Source organism: Haemorhous mexicanus, chromosome 6, assembly GCF_027477595.1.
Source record: "Haemorhous mexicanus isolate bHaeMex1 chromosome 6, bHaeMex1.pri, whole genome shotgun sequence".
Taxonomy (NCBI): domain Eukaryota; kingdom Metazoa; phylum Chordata; class Aves; order Passeriformes; family Fringillidae; genus Haemorhous; species Haemorhous mexicanus.
In genome coordinates, this window is record NC_082346.1 from 61273484 (window position 1) to 61289943 (window position 16460).

Genomic DNA, 16460 nt, shown 5'->3' on the forward strand with positions numbered 1-16460 from the left:
TTGGGGGTCTTAATCCTACTCTATAGTCCATGCCCTCTTCTTGGCCTTATTCTTGTGCTTATGCTGTACTGTGCTGTGGCCCTTTCTCACAGAAGGGTGCTGCCTTATTTCCTCCTGGCCCCCCTTTTCCAGCCAAATATTGGTCTTCCTCACAGCATTTTAATACCAGCAGTCCTTGGATCTTACAAACAGTCCCTGGTTGGCTCCACTACCATCCAATTATCAGTGTTAGAGACACACACATTGGTCCCTTATATTCTGCAATCAAGAGCTCAAAAGGTCTCACTTTGGATTGCTTTACAGACGCAACAGAGTGGGCTTTAGTCATAGTAATTTTCCATCATTCAGGTCTTTTCTCTGTAACTTTATTTGAAAGTTTGTCAACAAAAATATTATTCCACTTGGGTTCTTAGTCAGAAAAAGTCAGGAAAGAAAAATAAGTCAGGAAAGAAAAATAAGTTTCCGAGGCTGTTCCTTAAAAAAAATGGTGCTAATTAGACACCTGTTAGTTCCTGGGAACAAATAATGTTTCTGATACATTCAAAAGGGGGTTAGTACAAATGGAGTTTGTCAAGGCCAAGGCCTAATGAGTGTTTCTCAGACTGTGGTGCAACCAGGGGCAGGGGGAGTGCATCACCACAATCTACCCTGCAATGGCGTTCTGCTTCTCTGGGCCTCCACATGGCAGTCATCACTGTGGATGCGGTGGGAGACTGTCGAGATGACACAGCTGCTGCTGCTGATGGCAGAGGGCTGCTGCACGGCATTTAACTTTCTCTCTCTCTGCATCCCACATTCTTTTCTCTTTTTCTTGGCACTATGAGCTGGTTTTCTACTCTGCTACTGCCTATGAGGCTCACAAACACAGCTCTGTTAATGAGCCCCTCTTTCAGCAGCCATTGAGCAGCGCACTTGCGAGCCGACGCCGAAGATCCTGGTACTCATTCATCGCCTGGGAGTGGGCAACTGGATACCATGCCAGATGATGGAAGAGATTGGGTGGCTGAGCTGATGCAACGTCCAGAGGCAAGCTGATCTCCTGAGGCAATCTCTTGTTGCCTATGATAAAGTGCTTAAGGCATTTCTCCTCCAGGCAGCAGCGCAGATTTACATTGATATCTCGCAGGCGACGAAAAAAATACCTCCTGTGCCATCGTGACACGGGAATGGTGTTCAGGAGGTGCATGACAATGGTCTTCATTGTATAGGTGGAAAAGCCTGTGCCCAGCTGAAGACGGGAGAAGAGCTGCAGGCATCTCAGGTGCAAGCTGTCAGGGGGGGCCTGCCTGGCAATGTGCTTGAAGAACTTCATCTCTGCCACATGGTAGGTCTCTGGCCACAGAGTGCTTGGGGTTCCAGCATATCCTGGCTGGCTGCTCACAAAGATGTCAGAGTCACCTCTCCGCACCCCAAACAGCACCTCAATCCTGAAGCTTGCTTCTCTGTTGGTCACTTTGAATTGGCAGGAGCGTGTGGAGGGCAGCAGCACTAAATGCCAGTTGTGTGACTGAGGCAAAGCTGGCCAGATTGCTCTCACCAGCTGGTAGAACCAGCGGGCAGTTTTCTGCACGTCGAGGTAGGAGCCGGTGCACAGGGTGTCCAGGAGGCTGGGATCCTGATTCCTCCTCAGCTCCTCCTCAGGGTGGTGCAGGAAGCACAGCATGTCCTCAGCCTGCTGCTCCCTCGTGCAGGTGCACTCCAGCTGCACACGGACTCGGAAGTTCCTCACCTGCCTCTGCCCTGCACTGTCCAGCTCCAGGTGGAAGCTGTGGCCTCGGGGAGGAGTCATGGGTATGAGCATGCAGTACACGACATCCTGCTCACGGGGACTCCAGCCTTCAAAGGCACTGCCCACCCCGATCGCTCGTTGCAGGACTGGGTAGAAACTGTTTGACAGGACACGTCCAAAATAAACCGTATAATTGTCCATGAGGTCTGTTGTCCACTCGCAGCCTCTCTGCAGGTCCTGTACTGGCCACTGGATGCGCTCGTCTAGAAGCCATCTCAGATAATTGTCAGAAATATGGTCTTCATCTCCCTCGCTGCTGTCCTCTGCCTCATCGCTCCTTTTCCTCCAGGAAAAATACAGTCCCAAGAGGACGATGAGGAGCCCAGCAACAGCCCAGACCTGCCAGGGCTGCAAAACAAAGCAGAGCAGGTCTCCCCAGGCCCCTCCACTCTGCTTCAGGGTGAGCTGCTCCACCTGCTGCTCCAGCCGAATTCTCTTCCGCTCCAAGCGCTTTGCACGCAGCTCCATGTGCAGATGTTTTTCCTCATCCAAAACATCACCCACAGGCTGTACGTACTGGATGAGGCTTTCCAGGAGCATGAAAAAGAATGTTCTGGCATCCATGGTCTGCAGGAGGATGAAGAGCAGGCTTAAATGGGGCCAGTAGAGAGGGAGATGACAATGAGGGCAGCAGGGATGGGAATAACAGCAGCAGGGATGGGAATACCAGGGATCTGAGGGCTGGAAGGACAGGGCCACAGACAGCGTGCAGGCAGCAAGGGCTGTACTGCTCCCCCAGCAGCAGCAGCAGAAGCATCTCCTGCACTGTGGCCTGCCCAAGGCTCTCCCATGAGGGGTTGTCCCTACATGCAGAGGGACAGGTGCACCCAGCCCCAGGTGCAGCATTTCTTCCCCAGCCCTTGTTCCCAGCCCAACCTCCCCACCACGTGTGCACTCACCGCTTGCCAGAGCAATGCAAGGCCAGCGTTACCTGCTGGGGCCTTTTATGGCTGCCTCCATTGTGACACGTCCCCCGTGATGTCACACGTGTCACAGCATGTCACAACCCAGCCAACCCCACCCTTTTTCCCCTGAGCCACCTCCTGGCTCAGGCACTCAGAGTGGCCCTGGTGTACTGCTTAGGGCTGCCATTGAGTGAAGCTTTTCCAAAGGACACCCATTGATCTCTTTTTGTGATTATTTTCATCTGCCCTTCACTAGCAATCTCCTAGATATCCCTCTTGGAAGGCACCCTTGAGGATCTTTGAGTCTAAGCTTTGACTCCTCCCTGGTTGAGCTACGCTGAAATCTCAGCATCAGTGTGGTTGAAAAAGGCCCTGAAGATCACACAGTGCAACTGCAAACTTAACACTGCCTACTGTGCCAATCAGCCAGGTCCCCAAATGCCACATCCACAAGACTTTGAAACCTCTCTGAGGGTGGTCCCTCAGAGCCATTTCCCTAGGCAGCCTGTTCCCAAGAGTGACATCCTTTTGGTTGAGGGGATATTTCCTAGAGATCCAATCGAAACCTCTCCTGGTGCAACTTGAGGTCATTTTCCTCTGCTCATATTGTTTGTTCCCTGGGCTGATATAATGATCCCCACTTAGCTACAACCTCTCTTCTGGGGCCATTGGCATCACGTCAGGCATTTGAGCTGTGAAACCAGCTCCTGGCAGAGAAGAGAAAGGTGGTGCTTGTGCACTGTACTTCCCATGATCCAGTGGGGCAAAATGCGTTCTGGATGTGCAGAAGAGTTGCAGGTTGCACAGAAGGGGCTCCATGTGAGGAGAATCTTTGTGCCAAATACATCAGCCAAGGGAATCCATGCCCTTCCAAGCAGGAGGAAAGGTCATAATTTTCCTTGGAGAGAATTGGAAGGGTTGGAGTGAAAGTCAGTGCTGCAATGTCTCTGCATGTCCATGTGGATTTTGCTAACCTGCAAGGCCAGAGTGTCAAGAGGGAATCTCAGCAGCCAAGAAATGCCCTCTAGCTCTGGGGCCTTCCATGGCACGGGCAGCACAAGGGAGAGCCCTTCCGTGGCCTTTGCCTTCAGCAAGGCCCCAGTTTGGGCAAACCCTGAATTCCCTGTGAAAGCAGCTCAGATTTACACTGCCCAGCCTGAAGGATGCCAGAGGACAGACAAGGCCAAAAAAGGTGCAAGTGCAATCCAGCTTAGGCTACAGCTTTCTGTCCTTGTGTCTCTGGAGCCTTGGAGTGGAAGGCTTCGTGGCTGGCGGTGACTTTCACCAGCTCTCCTGCTAACAGCCCTGGGCACCCCAGGGCTGCTTGGTCTCAGCCCAGGCTGGTGCAGGAAGAAATGATCACCTGGCTTTGGAGACCCCTGAGACAAGCATAGATGATGAGTGTCCAGAGAAGACACAATCAGCACTGCACAGCTGCTACTCTAAGCCATCAATAACAGAAAATTCAAACCTTACTGTTTGGGTTTAGGGTCTCTGTTGTGTTTCCTTTGGAGCTTTTTCCTCCCACAGGAAAATGTGTCACATTTGCCATATTGTACACCTGGATTTGAGTGGTCCACTCTCCGTGCTGCCTAGATGGAACTCAAAATTGTGCCTTTTACTCCTCTCTTTCCCTGGTTAGGATGTGTGAGTTCAAGGGACTGATGGGTAACAGGGTTTCTCTACTCTCTCCTTGAACTCAGGAGCCAGGAGAGCCACCCACCCCCCTCCCCTGCCCTGCCCCAGCTTGAGCCTTCAAGTCTTCTGCAGTAGGGCAAGGTGGCATGTGTTCAGTGGCTCAGCTGCCAGCCCCAGTGCTAGCCATGGTGGAAGGCTCATCTGTATGGAATGAGTCAGCTCACAACTGCCAGCATCTGGGCTGTGTCCCACCCTGAACTGCTCCTGCCATCAATTCAAAGGACACAAGCATGACACTGACAAGTTCCCCTGGAAACCATGTACCCAAGTGCCACCCCACATGTTGCTGAAGGGCCACAAGCAATGATCATTGCACTAATTCCACATGCAGCTGGTGCCCCTGTTTGACAGCACTTTCAAAGGAGAAATCTTTCCCTAATATCCAATCTAATTCTCCCCTGGCAGACCTTGAGGCCATTTCCTCCTGTCCTCTCCCTTGTTTCCTGGGAGCAGAGGCTGACCTGCACCAGTCCCACCCTCCTGTGTGGGAGCTGCAGAGAGTGAGAAGGTTCCTGTATGATCTTGACCGTGGCTGCAGGCATGTGTCCCCCAGTCTCTGTGCCCGCATTGCCGGCCCTGCTGCCCTGCTCCCGGAGCCCTGTCCCCGGGCAGAGCCGTTCCCTGCCCGGGCACAGCCCCATGGGCTGCTCCCTGCTGCGGCCTGGGCCGGCCCCCGAGCAGGCTCCCCCTGCGGGTGGCCCCGGGCTGGCCGCGTGTCCCCAGCCGGCTGTGCCCGGGCAGCTGCCTCAGCCGTGAGGGCTGCAGAGCTGCGGGAGCCCAGGGCTCTCTGCCGGCCACCCTGCAGAGCTCCCAGCTCCAGCTGGCAGGGCCTCAGCGCCCACCCTGTGTCCTCCCGCACGGACGGACAGGCTGAGCCCTGCTTGCTGCCCTCATGGCGGCACTCCTGGCCCCAGCGCTCTCCAAGGCCTTCTCCAGGGGCACCTTCCTGCGGCCTTTCAGTCCCTGCCCGGGAGCCAGCAGAGACCTGCAGAGGGGCTGTTGGCAAGAGTCTGGAGGGACAGCGCCAGGGCAGTGGCTTCCCTCTGACACAGGGCGGCCTTAGGCTGGAGATGGGCAAGGAATTCTGGCCTTGGAGGCTGCTGAGTCCTGGCCCACGCTGCCCACAGGAGCTGTGGCTGCCCCATCCCTGGCCGTGTTCCAGGCCAGCTTGGATGGGCCTTGGGGCAGCCTGGCCTAGCGGAAGGTGTCCCTGCCCTTGGCAGCAGGGCTGGAACAAGACAATTTCTAAGGACCCCTCCAAGCCAAGGCATTCTGGGATTCTGTGATCAGAGGGGCTGGGGGCAGCTCGGCCTAATTTCTGCTTAGAGCCAATTCAGCACTCTCAGTTTGGCTGAGTTCAAGGAGTTCTATTCAAGATCCCAGATTCACAGTGTGTGACATTTACCACTACTGTAGGCCTGGCTGCGATCAATAAAGTCTAGCACGCTCCACATTCTGTAAAAGTGCATTTTATTGAAGAAAGAGCAAAGGGTTTTCCAGCTCACCCCTTGTAAATGCACTAACTATAGAACATGAATATGGGTTGCAACAGATAGCAACACTAGATAAGGCTTTACATGTATATAACATTATATCAATAATGTAATATATTACAGGCATGTGATGTATACTACATAATATGCAGGTATATTCAAATATAATTTATACAGCATGTATATATCATATGTATCTTATATATGTTATAAATATATCTCTTTTATGTAACACCTTCCAGACATAAACATACTAAGAGCAACAATGTGTCACAACAGATAGTGACACTAAATAGGCACTCTACTGCTACTATTTACACGTAATTACATATTCAACTCTTTAAAATTACTTTTTATCACGACATCATATCTACATATTTCATATATTTTATAATATTAATATTAGTGTTTTGTTTTATGGTAATTTAGTAGTATATATAATTTAAAAATAGTCTATAATAGGAATACACAATATATATATCTGTGAAATAAAAATCTAGATTTCTCTATAAACAAAATTTCAGGTCAGCTCCAACACCTTTGTTTCAATGATGACGTCAAGGTGTCCCTTCCAGGAACAAGGAGAGACTCCAACCATTGATTCATCCGGGGCCAGCAGTACTGATTTTTCCTCTTGGTCCTTCTTGCCCCGTTTCTTTTTTTCTTTCTCTCTCCCACATTCGCACTTCTTCCATGCTCAAAATTTTTGCCCTTTTCAAGGGCCAGGAAAAGCCTTGTTTTGCTTGTGGACTTTGGAGACTTTGGCCCTGCATGTATGGTGCGTGTTCTCTTCATCTGCTTTTTCAAGAGTGGGAGAGTTAAACTGCAAGCAAGAGGTTAATGCCATCTGGGAGCCTTTTTTGGACAATGAAATGATGCAAGGAGGCAGAATAAAACTTCCCATGGCCCTCCACCTGCTGAGGTGGTAGGAGAGGCTGTGGGACCTTCACCAAAGCCTTTGCCCACATCCTCCTCTCCTTTAAGCACAAAATTTGTACAGCAAGGTGGTTCTGTGCTGACAGCAGAGCAGCTTCCTGTTCATAGCCTTGACTCCTTCCCTTCATTAGGTCAATCTTCAGCAAGAAGGATTCTTCTGAACCACTTTTGCAGAATTTGGTACTCATATATCGCCTGGCTGTGGGCATGAGGCTCCTGCACCAGGTGATGGAGGAGATTGTATGTCTCACCCGTTTGAACATCTGGAGGTAAATTGATGTCCTGCGGGAGCCTCTGGTTACCCACAATAAAGTGGTTGAGGTGTTTTGTTTGCACACATAAACACAGGCTGTCCATGACATCCTGCAGTCGTTCCGGGAGATCTCTCCTGCGCCACGATGTGACAGGCGTGACATTGAGCAGGTGCATGACAATGGTCTTCATGGTGTAGGTGGAAAAGCCAAAGCCCAGCTGAAGTCGGGTGAAGAACTGCAGGCATTTGAGGTGCAAGCTGTCCGGGGGGGCCTGCCTGGCAATGTGCTTGAAGAACTCAACCTCTGCCACAGCATAGGACTCGGGCCAGATTGTGCTTGCTGTGTGGGCCTCTCTGGTCTGGCTGCTGACAAAGATGGCTGAGTCATCTCTCCGCACCCCGAACAGCATCTCAATCCTGAAGCTTTTACTGCCGTTGGTCACTTTGAATTGGCAGGAGCGTGTGGAGGGCAGCAGCACTAAGTGCCAGTTGTGTGACTGAGGCAAAGCTGGCCAGATTGCTCTCACCAGCTGGCAAAACCAGCGGGCAGTTTTCTGCACGTCAAGGTAGGAGCCGGTGCAGAGGGTGTCCAGGAGGCTGGGACCCTGATTCCTCCTCAGCTCCTCCTCGGGGTGGTGCAGGAAGCACAGCATGTCCTCAGCCTGCTGCTCCCTCGTGCAGGTGCACTCCAGCTGCACACGGACACGGAAGTTCCTCACCTGCCTCTGCCCTGCACTGTCCAGCTCCAGGTGGAAGCTGTGGCCTCGGGGAGGAGTCATGGGTATGAGCACACGGTACATGACATCCTGCTCACGGGGACTCCAGCCTTCAAAGGCACTGCCCACCCCGATGGCTCGTTGCAGGACTGGGTAGAAACTGTTTGCCAAGACATGGCAAAAGTAAAGGCTATAATTATCCATGAGTTTAGTTATCCACTCACAGCCTGCCTGCAGGTCCTGTACAGGCCACTGGATGCGCTCCATTATAACTTGTCCAATGCGATCATCGAAATCGTCTTCTTCTTGCACGGCAGTTGAAACATTGTTGTTTTCTACAATTTCAGACTCACTGACAGCTTCATTTCCAGCATTGCCTTCTTCATGTGCAGCAACATTGCCAAGTTGCTCTTCATTTGCACCACGGTTTTCTTCTTCATCCTCCTCTCTCCTCAGGCTGCTTTTCCACCCAATATACCACAGGACTAAGATGTGGACAAGGAGCACAGCAACAGCTAAGACCTTCAAGAGCTGCACCTGCTTCCGGGTGACCCGCTCCATCTCCTGCTCCAGATGAAGTCTCTCCCATTCCAGGTGTTTTGCACGCACTTCCATGCGCAGACGTGTTTCCTCATCCAATCCGTCAGCCACGGGCTGTGGGTACTGGATGAGGCTTTTCAAAAGTACAAAAAGGAATACCACGGGATCCATGGTCTGCAGGAGGAGGGAGAGAAGGCCATGAGTGGGACGGGATGGAGGGATCTGCTGGTTGCTGGATGGAGGACAGGATCCTCAGGGATCTGGGGACAGGAAGGACAGGGCCACAGACACCATGTAGGCAGCAAGGCCTGTCTCACTGCCTCAGCAGCAGCAGCAGCAGCAGCCCTGTGGCCTGCCCAAGGCTCTCCCATGAGAGGCTGTCCCTACATGCTGAAGGAGAACCCAGCCCCAGGTGCAGCATTTCAGCCCCAGCCCTTGTTCCCAGCCCAACCTCCCCACCACGTGTGCACTCACCGCTTGCCAGAGCAATGCAGGGCCAGCGTTACCTGCTGGGGCCTTTTATGGCTGCCTCCATTGTGACACATCCCCCGTGATGTCACACGTGTCACAGCATGTCACAACCCAGCCAACCCCACCCTTTTTCCCCTGAGCCACCTCCTGGCTCAGGCACTCAGAGTGGCCCTGGTGTACTGCTTAGGGCTGCCATTGAGTGAAGCTTTTCCAAAGGACACCCATTGATCTCTTTTTGTGATTATTTTCATCTGCCCTTCACTGGCAATCTCCTAGATATCCCTCTTGGAAGGCACCCTTGAGGATCTTTGAGTCTAAGCTTTGACTCCTCTCTGGTTGAGCTACGCTGAAATCTCAGCATCAGTGTGGTTGAAAAAGGCCCTGAAGATCACACAGTGCAACTGCAAACTTAACACTGCCTACTGTGCCAATCAGCCAGGTCCCCAAATGCCACATCCACAAGACTTTGAAACCTCTCTGAGGGTGGTCCCTCAGAGCCATTTCCCTAGGCAGCCTGTTCCCAAGAGTGACATCCTTTTGGTTGAGGGGATATTTCCTAGAGATCCAATCGAAACCTCTCCTGGTGCAACTTGAGGTCATTTTCCTCTGCTCATATTGTTTGTTCCCTGGGCTGATATAATGATCCCCACTTAGCTACAACCTCTCTTCTGGGGCCATTGGCATCACGTCAGGCATTTGAGCTGTGAAACCAGCTCCTGGCAGAGGAGAGAAAGGTGGTGCTTGTGCACTGTACTTCCCATGATCCAGTGGGGCAAAATGCGTTCTGGATGTGCAGAAGAGTTTCAGGTGCCCAGTAAGGGTCTTCATGTGAGGAGAATCTTTGTGCCAAATACATCAGCCAAGGGAATCCATGCCCTTCCAAGCAGAAGGAAAAATCAGAATTTTCCTTGGAGAGAATTGGAAGGGTTGGAGTGAAAGTCAGTGCTGCAATGTCCCCGCATGTCCGTGTGGATTTTGCTAACCTGCAAGGCCAGAGTGTCAAGAGGGAATCTCAGCAGCCAAGAAATGCCCTCTAGCTCTGGGGCCTTCCATGGCACGGGCAGCACAAGGGAGAGCCCTTCCGTGGCCTTTGCCTTCAGCAAGGCCCCAGTTTGGGCAAACCCTGAATTCCCTGTGAAAGCAGCTCAGATTTACACTGCCCAGCCTGAAGGATGCCAGAGGACAGACAAGGCCAACAAAGGTGCAAGTGCAATCCAGCTTAGGCTACAGCTTTCTGTCCTTGTGTCTCTGGAGCCTTGGAGTGGAAGGCTTCGTGGCTGGCGGTGACTTTCACCAGCTCTCCTGCTAACAGCCCTGGGCACCCCAGGGCTGCTTGGTCTCAGCACAGGCTGGTGCAGGAAGAAATGATCACCTGGCTTTGGAGACCCCTGAGACAAGCATAGATGATGAGTGTCCAGAGAAGACACAATCAGCACTGCACAGCTGCTACTCTAAGCCATCAATAACAGAAAATTCAAACCTTACTGTTTGGGTTTAGGGTCTTTGCTGTGTTTCGTTTGGAGCTTTTCCTCCCACAGGAAAATGTGTGACATTTGCCATATTGTACACCTGGATTTGAGTGGTCCACTCACAGTGTGGACTACATGGAACTCAAAATTGTGCCTTTGCCCCTCTCTTTCCTTGGTTAGGATGTGTGAGTTCAAGGGACTGATGGGTAACAGCGTTTCTCTCCTCTCTCCTTGAACTCAGGAGCCAGGAGAGCTACCCAACCCCTCTCCCCTGCTCGGCCCCAGCTTGAGCCTTCAAGTCTTCTGCAGTAGGGTAAGGTGGCATGTGTTCAGTGGCTCAGCTGCCAGCCCCAGTGCTAGCCATGGTGGAAGGCTCATCTGTATGGAATGAGTCAGCTCACAACTGCCAGCATCTGGGCTGTGTCCCACCCTGAACTGCTCCTGCCATCAATTCAAAGGACACAAGCATGACACTGACAAGTTCCCCTGGAAACCATGTACCCAAGTGCCACCCCACATGTTGCTGAAGGGCCACAAGCAATGATCATTGCACTAATTCCACATGCAGCTGGTGCCCCTGTTTGACAGCACTTTCAAAGGAGAAATCTTTCCCTAATATCAAATCTAATTCTCCCCTGGCAGACCTTGAGGCCATTTCCTCCTGTCCTCTCCCTTGTTTCCTGGGAGCAGAGGCTGACCTGCACCAGTCCCACCCGCCTGTGTGGGAGCTGCAGAGAGTGAGAAGGTTCCTGTATGATCTTGACCGTGGCTGCAGGCATGTGTCCCCCTGTCTCTGTGCCCGCATTGCCGGCCCTGCTGCCCTGCTCCCGGAGCCCTGTCCCCGGGCAGAGCCGTTCCCTGCCCGGGCACAGCCCCATGGGCTGCTCCCTGCTGCGGCCTGGGCCGGCCCCCGAGCAGGCTCCCCCTGCGGGTGGCCCCGGGCTGGCCGCGTGTCCCCAGCCGGCTGTGCCCGGGCAGCTGCCTCAGCCGTGAGGGCTGCAGAGCTGCGGGAGCCCAGGGCTCTCTGCCGGCCACCCTGCAGAGCTCCCAGCTCCAGCTGGCAGGGCCTCAGCGCCCGCCCTGTGTCCTCCCGCACGGACGGACAGGCTGAACCCTGCTTGCTGCCCTCATGGCGGCTCTCCTGGCCCCAGCGCTCTCCAAGGCCTTCTCCAGGGGCACCTTCCTGCGGCCTTTCAGTCCCTGCCCGGGAGCCAGCAGAGACCTGCAGAGGGGCTGTTGGCAAGAGTCTGGAGGGACAGCGCCAGGGCAGTGGCTTCCCTCTGACACAGGGCGGCCTTAGGCTGGAGATGGGCAAGGAATTCTGGCCTTGGAGGCTGCTGAGTCCTGGCCCACGCTGCCCACAGGAGCTGTGGCTGCCCCATCCCTGGCCGTGTTCCAGGCCAGCTTGGATGGGCCTTGGGGCAGCCTGGCCTAGCGGAAGGTGTCCCTGCCCCTGGCAGCAGGGCTGGAACAAGACAATTTCTAAGGACCCCTCCAAGCCAAGGCATTCTGGGATTCTGTGATCAGAGGGGCTGGGGGCAGCTCGGCCTAATTTCTGCTTAGAGCCAATTCAGCACTCTCAGTTTGGCTGAGTTCAAGGAGTTCTATTCAAGATCCCAGATTCACAGTGTGTGACATTTACCACTACTGTAGGCCTGGCTGCGATCAATAAAGTCTAGCACGCTCCACATTCTGTAAAAGTGCATTTTATTGAAGAAAGAGCAAAGGGTTTTCCAGCTCACCCCTTGTAAATGCACTAACTATAGAACATGAATATGGGTTGCAACAGATAGCAACACTAGATAAGGCTTTACATGTATATAACATTATATCAATAATGTAATATATTACAGGCATGTGATGTATACTACATAATATGCAGGTATATTCAAATATAATTTATACAGCATGTATATATCATATGTATCTTATATATGTTATAAATATATCTCTTTTATGTAACACCTTCCAGACATAAACATACTAAGAGCAACAATGTGTCACAACAGATAGTGACACTAAATAGGCACTCTACTGCTACTATTTACACGTAATTACATATTCAACTCTTTAAAATTACTTTTTATCACGACATCATATCTACATATTTCATATATTTTATAATATTAATATTAGTGTTTTGTTTTATGGTAATTTAGTAGTATATATAATTTAAAAATAGTCTATAATAGGAATACACAATATATATATCTGTGAAATAAAAATCTAGATTTCTCTATAAACAAAATTTCAGGTCAGCTCCAACACCTTTGTTTCAATGATGACGTCAAGGTGTCCCTTCCAGGAACAAGGAGAGACTCCAACCATTGATTCATCCGGGGCCAGCAGTACTGATTTTTCCTCTTGGTCCTTCTTGCCCCGTTTCTTTTTTTCTTTCTCTCTCCCACATTCGCACTTCTTCCATGCTCAAAATTTTTGCCCTTTTCAAGGGCTAGGAAAAGCTTTGTGTTGCTTGTGGACTTTGGAGACTTTGGCCCTGCATGTATGGTGCGTGTTCTCTTCATCTGCTTTTTCAAGAGTGGGAGAGTTAAACTGCAAGCAAGAGGTTAATGCCATCTGGGAGCCTTTTTTGGACAATGAAATGATGCAAGGAGGCAGAATAAAACTTCCCATGGCCCTCCACCTGCTGAGGTGGTAGGAGAGGCTGTGGGACCTTCACCAAAGCCTTTGCCCACATCCTCCTCTCCTTTAAGCACAAAATTTGTCCAGCAAGGTGGTTCTGTGCTGACAGCAGAGCAGCTTCCTGTTCATAGCCTTGACTCCTTCCCTTCATTAGGTCAATCTTCAGCAAGAAGGATTCTTCTGAACCACTTTTGCAGAATTTGGTACTCATATATCGCCTGGCTGTGGGCATGAGGCTCCTGCACCAGGTGATGGAGGAGATTGTATGTCTCACCCGTTTGAACATCTGGAGGTAAATTGATGTCCTGAGGGAGCCTCTGGTTACCCACAATAAAGTGGTTGAGGTGTTTTGTTTGCACACATAAACACAGGCTGTCCATGACATCCTGCAGTCGTTCCGGGAGATCTCTCCTGCGCCACGATGTGACAGGCGTGACATTGAGCAGGTGCATGACAATGGTCTTCATGGTGTAGGTGGAAAAGCCAAAGCCCAGCTGAAGTCGGGTGAAGAACTGCAGGCATTTGAGGTGCAAGCTGTCCGGGGGGGCCTGCCTGGCAATGTGCTTGAAGAACTCAACCTCTGCCACAGCATAGGACTCGGGCCAGATTGTGCTTGCTGTGTGGGCCTCTCTGGTCTGGCTGCTGACAAAGATGGCTGAGTCATCTCTCCGCACCCCGAACAGCATCTCAATCCTGAAGCTTTTACTGCCGTTGGTCACTTTGAATTGGCAGGAGCGTGTGGAGGGCAGCAGCACTAAGTGCCAGTTGTGTGACTGAGGCAAAGCTGGCCAGATTGCTCTCACCAGCTGGCAGAACCAGCGGGCAGTTTTCTGCACGTCAAGGTAGGAGCCGGTGCAGAGGGTGTCCAGGAGGCTGGGACCCTGATTCCTCCTCAGCTCCTCCTCGGGGTGGTGCAGGAAGCACAGCATGTCCTCAGCCTGCTGCTCCCTCGTGCAGGTGCACTCCAGCTGCACACGGACACGGAAGTTCCTCACCTGCCTCTGCCCTGCACTGTCCAGCTCCAGGTGGAAGCTGTGGCCTCGGGGAGGAGTCATGGGTATGAGCACACGGTACATGACATCCTGCTCACGGGGACTCCAGCCTTCAAAGGCACTGCCCACCCCGATGGCTCGTTGCAAGACTGGGTAGAAACTGTTTGCCAAGACATGGCAAAAGTAAAGGCTATAATTATCCATGAGTTTAGTTATCCACTCACAGCCTGCCTGCAGGTCCTGTACAGGCCACTGGATGCGCTCCATTATAACTTGTCCAATGCGATCATCGAAATCGTCTTCTTCTTGCACTGCAGTTGAAACATCATTGTTGTTTTCTGCAATTTCAGACTCATTGACAGCTTCATTTCCTGCATTGCCTTCTTCATGTGCAGCAACATTGCCAAGTTGCTCTTCATTTGCACCACGGTTTTCTTCTTCATCCTCCTCTCTCCTCAGGCTGCTTTTCCACCCAATAAACCACAGGACCAAGATGTGGACCAGGACCACAGCAACAATGACGAGCTTCAAGAGCTGCACCTGCTTCCAGGTGACCTGCTCCATCTCCTGCTCCAGATGAAGTCTCTCCCATTCCAGGTGTTTTGCACGCACTTCCATGCGCAGACGTGTTTCCTCATCCAATCCGTCAGCCACGGGCTGTGGGTACTGGATGAGGCTTTTCAAAAGTACAAAAAGGAATACCACGGGATCCATGGTCTGCAGGAGGAGGGAGAGAAGGCTATGAGTGGGATGGGATGGAGGGATCTGCTGGTTGCTGGATGGAGGACAGGATCCTCAGGGGTCTGGGGACAGGAAGGACAGGGCCACAGACACCATGTAGGCAGCAAGGCCTGTCTCACTGCCTCAGCAGCAGCAGCAGCAGCCCTGTGGCAGCCCAAGGCTCTCCCATGAGAGGCTGTCCCTACATGCAGAAGGAGAACCCAGCCCCAGGTGCAGCATTTCAGCCTCAGCCCTTGTTCCCAGCCCAACCTCCCCACCACGTGTGCACTCACCGCTTGCCAGAGCAATGCAGGGCCAGCGTTACCTGCTGGGGCCTTTTATGGCTGCCTCCATTGTGACACGTCCCCCGTGATGTCACACGTATCACAGCATGTCACAACCCAGCCAACCCCACCCTTTTTCCCCTGAGCCACCTCCTGGTTCAGGCACTCAGAGTGGCCCTGGTGTACTGCTTAGGGCTGCCATTGAGTGAAGCTTTTCCAAAGGACACCCATTGATCTCTTTTTGTGATTATTTTCATCTGCCCTTCACTGGCAATCTCCTAGATATCCCTCTTGGAAGGCACCCTTGAGGATCTTTGAGTCTAAGCTTTGACTCCTCTCTGGTTGAGCTACGCTGAAATCTCAGCATCAGTGTGGTTGAAAAAGGCCCTGAAGATCACACAGTGCAACTGCAAACTTAACACTGCCTACTGTGCCAATCAGCCAGGTCCCCAAATGCCACATCCACAAGACTTTGAAACCTCTCTGAGGGTGGTCCCTCAGAGCCATTTCCATAGGCAGCCTGTTCCCAAGAGTGACATCCTTTTGGTTGAGGGGATATTTCCTAGAGATCCAATCGAAACCTCTCCTGGTGCAACTTGAGGTCATTTTCCTCTGCTCATATTGTTTGTTCCCTGGGCTGATATAATGATCCCCACTTAGCTACAACCTCTCTTCTGGGGCCATTGGCATCACGTCAGGCATTTGAGCTGTGAAACCAGCTCCTGGCAGAGGAGAGAAAGGTGGTGCTTGTGCACTGTACTTCCCATGATCCAGTGGGACAAAATGGGTTCTGGATGTGCAGAAGAGTTGCAGGTTGCACAGAAGGGGCTCCATGTGAGGAGAATCTTTGTGCCAAATACATCAGCCAAGGGAATCCATGCCCTTCCAAGCAGGAGGAAAAGTCATAATTTTCCTTGGAGAGAATTGGAAGGGTTGGAGTGAAAGTCAGTGCTGCCATGTCTCTGCATGTCCATGTGGATTTTGCTAACCTGCAAGGCCAGAGTGTCAAGAGGGAATCTCAGCAGCCAAGAAATGCCCTCTAGCTCTGGGGCCTTCCATGGCACGGGCAGCACAAGGGAGAGCCCTTCCGTGGCCTTTGCCTTCAGCAAGGCCCCAGTTTGGGCAAACCCTGAATTCCCTGTGAAAGCAGCTCAGATTTACACTGCCCAGCCTGAAGGATGCCAGAGGACAGACAAGGCCAACAAAGGTGCAAGTGCAATCCAGCTTAGGCTACAGCTTTCTGTCCTCGTGTCTCTGGAGCCTTGGAGTGGAAGGCTTCGTGGCTGGCGGTGACTTTCACCAGCTCTCCTGCTAACAGCCCTGGGCACCCCAGGGCTGCTTGGTCTCAGCCCAGGCTGGTGCAGGAAGAAATGATCACCTGGCTTTGGAGACCCCTGAGACAAGCATAGATGATGAGTGTCCAGAGAAGACACAATCAGCACTGCACAGCTGCTACTCTAAGCCATCAATCACAGAAAATTCAAACCTTACTGTTTGGGTTTGGGGTCTTTGTTGTGTTTCGTTTGGAGCTTTTTCCTCCCACAGGAAAAT

The 16460-nt window shown here is 52.0% G+C and overlaps 2 protein-coding genes and 1 pseudogene across 2 annotated transcripts; all 3 read right to left on the reverse strand.

The window, feature by feature from the left end:
- Positions 1-889: 889 nt before the first annotated feature.
- LOC132328419 (inositol 1,4,5-trisphosphate receptor-interacting protein-like 1) lies at positions 890-2598 on the reverse strand (annotated as a pseudogene).
- Positions 2599-6953: 4355 nt separating this feature from the next.
- On the reverse strand, positions 6954-8501 carry LOC132328420 (inositol 1,4,5-trisphosphate receptor-interacting protein-like 1). The gene has a single exon (XM_059848237.1). The coding sequence runs from the start codon at positions 8499-8501 to the stop codon at positions 6954-6956; it is 1548 nt and encodes a 515-aa protein (XP_059704220.1).
- Positions 8502-13068: 4567 nt separating this feature from the next.
- LOC132328421 (inositol 1,4,5-trisphosphate receptor-interacting protein-like 1) lies at positions 13069-14619 on the reverse strand. The gene has a single exon (XM_059848238.1). The coding sequence runs from the start codon at positions 14617-14619 to the stop codon at positions 13069-13071; it is 1551 nt and encodes a 516-aa protein (XP_059704221.1).
- Positions 14620-16460: the final 1841 nt, after the last annotated feature.

What these genes read in the sequence shown, in the direction of transcription:
- LOC132328420 (XM_059848237.1), bottom strand. Translation starts at nt 8,501, where the DNA reads ATGGATCCCGTGGTATTCCTTTTTGTACTTTTGAAAAGCCTCATCCAG.
- LOC132328421 (XM_059848238.1), bottom strand. Translation starts at nt 14,619, where the DNA reads ATGGATCCCGTGGTATTCCTTTTTGTACTTTTGAAAAGCCTCATCCAG.